The 12394-nt window shown below is 37.9% G+C and overlaps 1 protein-coding gene across 2 annotated transcripts in view; it reads left to right on the top strand.

Annotated features, from left to right (window-relative positions):
- Positions 1-11196: 11196 nt before the first annotated feature.
- galnt9 (polypeptide N-acetylgalactosaminyltransferase 9) overlaps positions 11197-12394 on the top strand; it is a 70004-nt gene continuing 68806 nt past the window's right edge. The window contains exon 1 of one of the 2 annotated variants that reach the window (XM_043238166.1): positions 11197-12047. In XM_043238166.1, coding sequence (XP_043094101.1) covers positions 11807-12047 — 241 coding nt within the window. In that variant the 5' untranslated portion in view covers positions 11197-11806. The remainder of the gene's footprint in view (positions 12048-12394) is intronic. The other variant, XM_043238165.1, reaches the window with a different exon arrangement.

Genomic DNA, 12394 nt, shown 5'->3' with positions numbered 1-12394 from the left:
GCAGTAAGACAGATAAAATGATCCAAAAAAAAAAACTGAAAAGGAAAAAAATTTCCAAAAGGTCGCACAAAGGTTAAACTGTCAGATGAAACAAGACTCATATCTGCATCTTTGTAGGTTTTACATGTAATGTGACATGACAGACAACTGTTCTGAAGACCACAGGTCTTCTCTCACAATAGAGTTGTGAGTCTTGAAAATGTGTTTGCGTCTGAAAACTTCGCTGCTCTGTCAGGCGGTGCTGCTTATAAAATACATCAGACAAAGGCATCTCAGTCGACGGGATGTGACACATTAAATTCAGACATGCCTTGCTGGCTTCCTCCCTTTCTGTGCTGCCCATGGAGGCGGCATTTTTCAGCTGGTTTTAGTGCGTTTGATAAGGGTTGGAGCTTGACTTTTCCCGGAAACAGTGTAGAGCATGACTTCAACATTGGCTTAAAAACAGAGAGAGATTTTGAATAAAAAAAAAAAAAAAAAAAAGGTAAAACGCTCAAAAGGAGGTCAGAGTGGTAGCAAAAGATTGCACCACCTTATTAGTGGCTTTGTGAATTCCCTAGTGAGAAAAGTGCTCATTATGGAAAGCAGAAATTAAGAGACCGGCAAAATGAGCCTCCTGTTTTAGGATCATTTTAAATGTGCATACTGCATTTTTCTGTGGCACCTTTACATGGTTGATTTTCTGGAAATTGCATATTCGAATAGCAATACACAAGGTGCCTAGATGAGAAGAATGGAAGTGGTATTATCTTATTGATATTCAAAGACCACTATTCGTTATTTAGAAATATGTATCACGCAGATTGCATGCAAAAACATCAAAGAATATGTTCGAGTCGTGCTTTTAAAGTGCACGTTCATCACAGGCGAAGGTATTTTTTTCAGTATTACCGCAAATGCGTTATTTGCCATCTGCATATAATGGCACTATTTATATTGCAAAATTCTCTATGCATTCAACGTTTTAGCATTCAGAATTCTGTGCATTTTGTGCATTCACCAGCAGTCTGAGATTGTTTTTGAAAGTATAATCATAAACTTCTTACATAAAGTTGTGCCAGATAAATGCCATAAGCTTTTAAAAAGCCATAAAAGCAGGATTAAAGCAACCCTGATATTTATGAAACATCTTAGAGTACGCGTAGATGATCTGTACTTGATTGCAGATTTAATACAGAATCAGGAACTTTCTTGAAAATAGCTTTATGTCCATTTTTTTTTTTTTTTCGAATCGTGTAGAACGATATTTCCTGTGGTCCGTGTCCTTCTGATGAGATAATGGAACAATCAGGAGGGGCCACGTCAAGTGTATTGAAATTACCTTTCCATTTCTTCCAAAAGAGGAGCCCGCGTTGATAAATTGCTAGAGATCTAGTATCAAAATGATATTTTTCAGTGAACAAGATTGCATTTGATGAATGGCATAAAGGTTCTATTCGATTTCTCAACAGAGGGAAAGAAAAAAGAAAAGAAAAGAATAGAAAAAACAACCCAATTAGTTGTGAAGAACTTGAAGGACCACATTACTTATGAATCACGAAGATCCACCAATCAGAGAACTCTCTGTTACTATAGAAACGGAAATTGCCGGAAAAGATCTTAGTAAAGATGACTTCAAACTTCCATGAACATAAGCATTTATGTTCTCAGATCTGTCCATTCATATATGGATAGTTTCAAATGATATATATTGGAATATAATTCATATGATTCATATTACATAATATATAATATCACTGAAAAAAGAGTATATTTTGCTATACACTATTACTTTGAGTAATTGAATAACTTGGATGCAAGACAGCTAAAAATAAAAGTGGGCAGCTGCTCTTAATTAGTGACCCGCAGGTCCTGGTTCATCTTCATTCTTTTCTTCCCGTGACCTCAATAACCTCAACTTTTTCTCTAACTTTTTGTCTTTTTAAGCCATAACACCCTCTGTCGCTTTGCTTAATTATTTTTTTTTGTGCGGACTGCCATGCAATGCCTCTATCTTTAATTACAATCACATATGAAGACAGGGTGGGGGAGGATAAGGCAGAGGAAGTGAGAGAGGAGCTACAAACTACTTTGATCTTTCCTTTCTTCTGCATTGCCTCGTCTGTTGGAAGTGAAAAAGAATAGATTAGTGGTTGCTCAACGCTGCGCTTCTGTATATACACTATAGAAAAGCCAGGTTACTGGAACTGGTTCCATGATAGTATTCATCTGTGATAACTGACAGCTGCAACTGTAATGCTCTGATTGAGTGATATTGTAATGTTGTTAATGGGTGTTGCCACGCATGCGATTTTAAGACGATTTCGGGTGTTATATTTGACTGATGCTGGTGTTCGCTATTAAAAGAAATCCGTAAAAAGCTGTGGTTGCCAGAATTCTACCGTAAAAAAAAATATTGGGGGTTTTACAGTTTTACGTTAAATTTACAGTTAAATACCGTAATTTCGTTAACTGATATAATGTCAATATACCAACATATTAAAGTACTGAAATATGTTTTGTACCTTTAAAATACACTGATAACAACCAAATGCCAGAGAAAGTCACGTGATGAAGCACAGCACATCACAAGAAACAGTGTCGTTCACACAAACTAAACACTAAACGCCATAACCATTCATTTAACAACATTAAATGTAACATACAGCTTAACATAACTGATAAGAAAAACTAAGAAGAAACTTATAAAAAAAAAAAAAACCAAAACATCAAATTCGATCAAAATTTGAAATGCAATGCAGGGAATTCTGGAAACATTAATTCATGTTTTTTCGCTGTAGGTTTTACAGGAATTTACCGTAAACGGTTTAAGTGGTTTTTACTGTAGCATTTTCACAGTTTTTTTTGTTAAAATCACTGTCAGTGTGGGGCCAGTCGCATGGTAATATAAATGGTCCTAAGCTACAATACATGTACAACAAAATTTGACATACCATTGCACTTAGCATAGCACTTAGCATTATGTAAATACAGTCAGGAATAAAGGCCCGTTCACACCGAGCATGATAACTATAAAAATAACAATATTAGTGTCCACACCAGCGAACGGTACATCGTCTGTTAATTCAAAGCACTTTAAAATCTTGCGCTCGTGAGAACAGGACGTATTCTGATTGGCTGTCGATGCTTCTATCATTCGTCATCTGGAAAAAAATCGTTATGAACATAATTCCAACAACATTGCTTCTCTGTGCCTCTATATGACAATATGTCAATAAACTAGGGCTTTTTTGTGTGCTTGGCTCCATGCTTGCATATCAAATGAAATAAATATGTTTGTATTTGAAGGGTTCTATTGCATCATGGCATCATTTAGAGTAAACGTCGTATTATGAGACAAAGCATTGCTTAACGGAGAGCTTACAAACTATGTATTATGTCCTTCTGCCCGGTAATGTGTAGAATTAGTTACAAACTAGCCAGTAATTACTATACGTTACACTCTAGTAGTACTCCAGTTACTCTAGCCCAGTTCTGACTTAAGTGAATGGCTGGTGAATCCCTACCCTGGTGCAGAGAAGTCAAAATTGGATTATGCTTTGCATGATGATTGAATATTGTTAAAAATTGTATGTACGATGCAGTTATTCAACAATGTTGCTTGCGTGATTCTGGTGTACGATTATATAATGTTTGTTTCAATAAATGTATGACGATAATGTGTGATGCGGTAATTGTAGTGCTGTGATGTTTTATTTGGAATTGTCAGAATATAGTGATTTCTTGCTTTATAGTCATCGTGTGTGCCGACTGTGTGATGTGAATGAGCAATGCTATCTGTTGTTGTGATTGTGCGTTGCTGGGGTTGTTTTCTGGGATGCGGTGAATGCAATTATGCAATTAAATTGTGTGTAATAGCAATTTTTTATATCGCAGTGATTGTGTTGCGTGCTGATGAGAGTTGATCTGATGGGTGTGGCTCTTGGCTAGCTGCTCTGTTGTTCTCTAATATCCTGCATTTCATTCCCGCTGTTTGATATCTAGCTCCCAACTGTTCTCTCGGCTGAGGGTGTGTGGAGGGATTGGTGTGAGCGTGTGCGTGTGCTCATAACTGTCTTGCTAAAGGAATGATGAAGGGGATTTGACCATATGTGCATGTTTGTATGTATGGGTGTTATGTGTCTGTTCTGCTGTCTGTAGTAACATGATGTGTATGTAACACATCATAACCATCAAGACAACAACAGCTGGTCTGTAGATGACCACAGATGGACAGAGAGCACGCACGCCCCCGCCAAACACACACACACTCTCTCTTTCTCACACACACACACACATATACATATTGGCCTGTTTCCCTGGTGACTAGCAGGCAGGTGCAGCTTCTGCCGGTTTGAAACTTTTGCAGGGGTATTTCAGAAGAATTCCTTGTGTTTTTTTGCCAAACGCACAGCCAGACGCTACTGGTCCTTCTCAGTTAGTGAGCCATCTTAAGCTTCTAATTAAAAAATAACCATAATAATCACCATCGTAATCTTCATTAACTCCCTGTCTCTCATTAAATGACTTGTGTCCAGTGGCTAGTGGATGGCCTGTGTGTGTGGCTTAACATGAATATATAATATGAATGTATAGTATATATATATATATATATATATATATTTCTACATTCATTAGTAGATTATTCAGGGTGAACCCCTGAACCTTGAAAAGCATTTAATTCTACATTTTCCATTTCAAGTATTGAAGCATTGGAGTATTTCGAGTCTTGCCGTTGCACAACAGGAAATATAGACAGCAATATTAGACTTATGTCAAAAGCATAATTTGATTTTTCAGTCAGCGATTCAGATCTTTAATGCAATGCAACAGCTTGCATGTAAATCTGAAGGCACTAATGTTAATTATTCCGTTCTAGCCAGCAGACTGCAGCAGAAAGGACAGTTGCTTGAGAATAATTTGCATACAGTTAAGCTTTGCCCTATGCTCCTTAGTTGAGTCAGACCTTTACATTTGAAAACTGATAATTAATGAAGCTGTCTTGAGAGGAAGGTGAGTGTGAAGGTGTGATGGTGTGTCCACTGGAGCTGTCCTCAATCGATATACTGCTACCAGATGATCTGATTATGTCAATAAACTAATTCTTGTTTTTAGTGTAGTATATAATGCTTCTTGCATGTTTAATAAGCACAGTAATGTGAGCAGGCAGGGGTTGGGGTTGAATTGGTAGCTGCAGGCTAGCTGGAAGTGATAATGTACGACTCTGGCAGACTTCTAGACACTCCAGTGGATTTGTGTCATTATATTTTACACTAAAAAGTTCAGAATACAAGGTTTTTCTAGGCCACTAATATGGAGTGATATGGGTAGACTTGCATTGTGGTGAATATCTATCTATCTATCTATCTATCTATCTATCTATCTATCTATCTATCTATCTATCTATCTATCTATCCATCTTTCATCTATCTATCTATCCATCCATCCATCCATCCATCCATCCATCCATCCATCCATCTATCTATCTATCTATCTATCTATCTATCTATCTATCTATCTATCTATCTATCTATCTATCTATCTATCTATCTATCTATCTATCTATCTATCCATCTTTCTATCTATCTATCTATCCATCTTTCATCTATCTATCTATCCATCTTTCATCTATCTATCTATCCATCCATCTATCTATCTATCTATCTATCTATCTATCTATCTATCTATCCATCCATCCATCCATCCATCCATCCATCCATCCATCCATCCATCCATCCATCCATCTATCTATCTATCTATCTATCTATCTATCTATCTATCTATCTATCCATCTTTCATCTATCTATCTATCCATCCATCTATCTATCTATCTATCTATCTATCTATCTATCTATCTATCTATCTATCTATCTATCTATCCATCCATCCATCCATCCATCCATCCATCCATCCATCCATCCATCCATCCATCCATCCATCCATCCATCCATCCATCCATCTATCTATCTATCTATCTATCTATCTATCCATCCATCCATCCATCCATCCATCCATCCATCTTTTTAACTTATTCTATCACCTCAAACCGACTCACAGTCGACTCTAGCAGATGTTTAGTTACAAATTAAATTAGAATTGGTTAACATGTAGTTGCAAAGTTACTTATAGTTAATAGCATATCTAAAGCGGACTCTCAAAGTAATCTGTAGCCTAATATTATAATAGAATTTTATATGAATCAAACAATATGCATGTTAAACGTCCAAGAAATCATGCTATTACTATCCCTGTAAATGTGGCGTTTCTTAGTTATAAGCAAAAGCGTGTGTTTTTGTGAAGCAGATTGAATGCGGTATGTTTGGTTCAGTCACATAATTTCACTTCAGTTCATTCGAAAGGCATCCTCTGAAGCAGAACTAGAAACAAACCGATAAATAAAAGAATAAAGTGGCTTGCTGATTAAGCACCCTAAGTAACTGATAAGTAGCACTTACTCAGTTTGCTGATTAATGACATGCTTGTTAATTGGGAACGGCTGATGGTTGGAGAGGCCGGTGGTCTGAATTACAGCTGAGCTGCTGGGTAAAGACACATTACTTCAACTCTCCCTTAAGCACTCTTACTCTTTCTCACTCACTCTTTCTCTTCTTTTCAGTTCTGGTGAGATTGGTGTCTGGCAACTAGGTGCGCAAGGAAAGACTGGCTTCCCCTTGAACTAATACTGCTAAAAGCCTTGAAAGTCAAGGCATGGGCTCTCAGCTTCTGTGTGAAGTAAAAGCACAAATAAAGCATGTCACTGAGGATCAGCTCGGTGCGGCTAGATTTCCATTTTTTATCTCGGCGGTGTTGAAATTCTGCAAAACACAAACTTTAAGCGACAACAATCCCACAAAACGTAACTGAATTGGTCAATGGCTTTTATTCGCTTCATCCTTCTTATTATTTACGGAACGCCGCAATAATTATTATAAACGATTTGTGGACATTTGAGGTCATGTGCTCTCGACTGAAAAGAATAAACCTTTCAGCAAACCGACACTCGATTGCAGCACTTAACAATGGAGAAAAGACCTTGTACCTGTGAACAAAACTGTGGCTCAAAAAAAGGATGGGCGCTAATGTTTCTAAAAGTCCGATATTTTACCCGGTTCTTTCGAATTTGTTCAGGAACCGAAAACCGCTGTCAACGGTATCATTACTGCGGTAGCTGAAGTCGATCAACAGCAATCATGTTCTTTCTATTGTTTTGGAGAAAACGCAAGCATTTCTCAGTCCCATCTGTTTTAGCAGACGTCTTAACAAACCCAATCAGCATCTTCTGTAATGCAATTCACATTAGGCAGGAAAACTAATTAAATTCTGCAAAGACAGCCAGTTCTTGTCGTTCGGCGTATGAGAACAAATTACATACGTGTTGCAAGCTACAATAAGACGACGACATACACAACTTCATTTAAGAGTGCGTATTTTTATATAACACTTAAATGAGGTGAAATAATTCTATTTGGCTTTCTGTTCATGCAGAGTACTTAATGATACTCTACTGCTACGCTTTTCCTCCCAAATTTGAATGGAAACCATTTTCCAAATAACGTATAGCGACTTGGAAAGCCTGCAGTAATTATCTGTAATGTTTTCACGATGGATTTTGGCCTCATCCTGCTCGCACTCTTTTTATCTGAAGAATAAAGAAGAAAAAAACAGCACAGCACAACTAACATACTTATTAAAACTCCTGCAAGTAATGTGCAGTCTTATGCTTCAACTGCTAGACGGCCGAAAGTTACATAGTGTAGCTTTAATAAGGATTATGATATTTAAAACAGATTTTAGGTACATTTTTACGAGCTGAGCTGTGATTGACAGGAATCGATAAACACATTCCTCCTGTCTTTCATGTTGAACGCCGTTAGTTGTAGTTAGAGCACTGCTTTAGCTTTGAAGCAGGTGAAATGGAAATGAAAACGAAAATCTACAGGATTTTTTTTTTTTTTTTCGCGAAAGCATCATGGGAACCATTGTTTCAGTTTGCCTTTTGAAGTAAGCTCACGGGCGAACCCTCTCTAACAGCATGCGCATGCATTAGGATGTTTTTGACTGAATTCTCCAGAGTTTTCCTATCTTTATGTTTTTAATTATTTATTATTTTATTTTGAGGATGCCGTGTAACAGAGGCTGCTTTGAGAGGATTAAACTCCAACACCTCCGGGCGAGGTTTGCTCATCGTACAATTTGTGTGAGCGTTTGCAGCTTCCGTTTCACAGCCAGACTGGCTGAACAAATCAGGTTAACACAAACGGGGTGCAATGTTTTCCTCAAGAGGGTCTTTTTAACCATTTTTTGGGATTCCTCTTCACCTGCTTGACTCATGGCTTGTTTGATTAGTCTATCTAGTCCACGTGCTGTGTATTTGTTGACACTGTACTGTCTAAACAGTTTAAAGTGTGAAAATACCCACAAGACTGTAAAATGTCTCTTCGTCACTTCGTGCTTTTTAAATAATAGAGGTTTTCTCTGCATGCATGGAATTTTATTATAAGCTGTATGCATTTAAATGCAATTAACTGTGATCATTTCAAATTAAAAATTTGGCGGCCCATTTTACGGCGTCGCACAGAAACTGGTAATGTTTAGAGTCAAATTTTAGCTGCAGTGTTTTTTTTAGTATCATTAAGATACTGTTTTTGTTTTTATTCATATTTTAATTGTTTTTATTTTTATAGTTTCTGTTTTTATTTTAGTCATTTTATTGTGTTTTTGACATTTTGTTTTTCTTGTGATTATATATTTTTATTTATTTCTTATTTTAGCACACAAATTAAAAATAAAATTTTAAGGATTTTATAATTAAATTAATTTAAAATGAAATAATGCTAATTAACTGACAACATAAATATATATATATATATATATATATATATATATATATATATATATATATATATATATATATATATATATATATATATATATGTAAATATAAATATATATATATATATATTTATATATATATATATTTATATATATATATATATATATATATATATATATATATATATATATATATATATATATATATATATATATATATATATATATATATATACAATGTATGTAAAGCACATTCTGTGTGTGTGCGTGTATTTTCAGTCATGTTAAGTAACAAAAATGTTTAGTGTTGAATAGTAATGTGTGATATATACTGTATACATACTGTAGTGATGGTGAGACTAGTGTGATACTACTAGTCAAACTTAGCCAATCATATTAGAGTATATGCTACACAGTGGCATCTAAATTTAATCTAGGAACATGGTTATGTTTTATAATCCATTCTAATATGCTAATAACTGAAGAGACTGGTCACAGCGGATCATTTCTGGTACACTTTCCACACTATAAAGGAAAGTCGAGTTGCATAACTGGATTTTTATTGTGCATGCTTTTGTTGAATACTACATATTTTTGCACATGTAGTAAGTTATCTCATCTGTTTATCTTTGAATACCTTTGTGTGCAGTTTTCATAGTGCAAAAATAGTATGCATAGTATGTTGGTACGTTATAGCTGACATTGCCATTCTCTTCTCCTGTCTCTTTTTTTTCCCTCTCTCTGTCTCCATCTGTTCCCGCTGCAACTTACCGGATTCATTATTTAGATTGAATCACTGGTCAGGCAGTTCCCATGGCAAGCATTCAAGTAAGCGTAGTGCTAAAATTGCCTGCTGCTGTATACACGTGTCCAGTCTGCTCATGTGAATGAGACGGCTCGGTGTATTTAAAAGGTTAGCTTGTCCAATGCCATGCTGACCAATCTGCAATATTGACTGTTTTTGCTCAGGTTCGCTGTCCAAGTTTCAATCAAAGCTACAGGAGAACTGTCCTGCGTCTCCGGTGTTTCGGTACTGAAACCGAAGTAATACACGTTTTCAAATGAATCAAGTGTGTCAATGATTCACATTTAGGGCTTTTTTAAATAAATCAGCCGTTTGAATGAATGGCTAATGACTCGCTGATCTTTATCTATTGGTGATTTTTCCCAGTATTTTTAACTTGTTTGCTCAAAAATACTTAAAGCATTAATCACGCATTTGAAATTCTGTGGCATAAATGCATTTATGGCACCTCAGTCTGTGTAAAAACACCTAATGCCGCTTCAAATGCAGCCTTCACTATCAAGTGAAGTTTCTTGATAGCATGTACACTAATGTGAACATTAAAATTGCACGATTGCAGCACAATTGACACGGTAATCAAAACCAGAGGTGTCTGAGATACAAGCTTTAAAAGGCACAGCTCTATTCTGCAAAAGGGGCGGAGGGCAGCGGCTCATTTGCATTTAAAGAGACATGCATCAAAACAGCGCGTTTCTGCTTCCGCTCAAAATAGGCATTTTCAAAATGATCTGTGGAGTATTTCTATCTGAAACCTCGTAGATGCATTCTGGGGACCTCAGACTAATATAAAGTCTTGTAAAAAGGGACATAATAGGTGCCAGTTTGTTTACGGTTATGGTTACAATTATTACAAAAATAAACACAGTAGTGCAATATAAAGCATCTAGACTGTTTTGACAAGCCACAAATGACTGCACCTGCTCTTAACTTAAAAATAAGGTGGATAACGTTCTCGGATGAACTCTTTATGTGCATACACAGACTTTTTAATCTCGCTTTTGTGGTTACAGAAACATTTGAAAGTACTCTGAGGCTTTTCATTCACGGTAAACAAAAGGCACAAGGAACAAACTAATACTGGAGAAGGAAAGGTAAGGACGGAAATGAGGTGAAATGTGGCCAGGGATGGTGAACTGTATTTGTGATGTGTAGGTATAAACACACACACACACACACACACACACACACACCATGCAGTGGGAAGCCTTTTTTTGGTTGCTCGTATTGAAGGTGGAAGAGAGTATTGAAGGTGGTTGTTCACCTGCAATCTCTGCAGGTACCTAGACTAGAACCCGTGGCCTTTGAGTTGCAAGTCTGACTCTAATGGCAGGCTGTATTATCAAGGGGTATCAAGTAAGATAAGATAAGCCGGTCGCGCGCTATCCGTTTGAAACGGAGGGTGAAATCGCAAAACGTCATTCTTCTACAAACTCTCCGAGTTGTAATTCAATCGGCCAAATCTCCGCGAAAACGTTAGAACGCAATCCAACAGCTATCCTCATCATCTATCATATCCCAGCCTTTCATCCCCTCACACGGTCTGATGAATATTTATGAGTTTGCCGACGTCACCGGAGCGCTGAGCAGCGCGTGAAAAGCGGGATGAGAGGGAGGGAGCATGCGGGGAGCGCGAGAGAAGAACGCTGCCATGCAAAGCGTCGCCTGACGGCGTCTTTTTTCCGCTTCCACCTGCGTCCGTCGCGCGCGGATCGTGGATTTCATCTGAAATCGCGTCCCACTTCGATGCGCGAGCGCGACGCGTCTTTGCTTTTGAGTCCCGCGAAGGATGCCGCGCGCGGAGGATCGCTGCCTGACATGCGCTGACATTTAAAAATGAGCCTTCTGAACTGTGCACAGCTCGTGCTCCTCGACTCCTGAGTGCACGGCGTGATTAAACGCGTGCTTTTTTTTTTTAAATCGGAGCGTAATCTGCTCCGACACATTTCTAAACGTTTGCTATGGGGGTCAGCGCAGGAACCCGAGGCGGCGGGATTTGATTGCAATCTCAGCGAACGCGTTTTCGCTTATGTATCGCGTGTGCATCGTCGTTTGTGCCCGCTGATCAGCTGTTAGGCTTGAGAAACTGCGGCTCGCGCGGGTTGTCGTGCGCGGTGCTGAAAGGACAGCTCCCTCCACGGCGGATCGCATGGATCAATATTAGGGGTCTGACAGTGTCGCTCTCGGGCTTTAATGGCTGTGGCACGCAAGATCAAAACTCTGCTGACGGTCAACATTCTGGTGTTCGTCGGGATCATCTTGTTCTCCGTCTACTGCAGGATCCAGGACCGATCCGAAGAGCTCGTGCAGATCGGGAGGCTCTCGGATCAGAGACTGCGAGGCAGGAATGCCAAAGTTACGAACTCCATGGACAGACAGTCCATTCTCAAAAGGCTCGAGCGACTAGAAGATGTGGTCTATAACCAGTTAAATGGTATGTCGGCTTCATGCATCTTTGGCGTTCACGGGCGTTATATAATCGGCGTTTTACGGGCATTTACCTGTGATTTAATCTAGATTCACACTTTGGGTTTTATTGGGGTTGTCATCCTAATGCTTTAACCCACGACAAGTGATATAGGCTTGTCTATGATGCAATAAACGTGTCAAGAAGAGCAAGATGTACAATCCTAATTTGACCTATCAGAATATACCAATACCAAAGGGATTAAGATAATGATTAGTTAAGAGTTACATGCTTTCATTGATGAACTATAAAGTGCTGTCAGATCAATTAGAGGAAGGACAGAATAATAGCAAGGATTGTAATGCATTTGTCCT

The sequence above is a fragment of the Puntigrus tetrazona genome, chromosome 5, assembly GCF_018831695.1.
Source record: "Puntigrus tetrazona isolate hp1 chromosome 5, ASM1883169v1, whole genome shotgun sequence".
Lineage (NCBI taxonomy): Eukaryota > Metazoa > Chordata > Actinopteri > Cypriniformes > Cyprinidae > Puntigrus > Puntigrus tetrazona.
The sequence above is the reverse complement of the archived record's forward strand: the minus strand, read 5'-3'. Positions and strand labels throughout refer to the sequence as shown.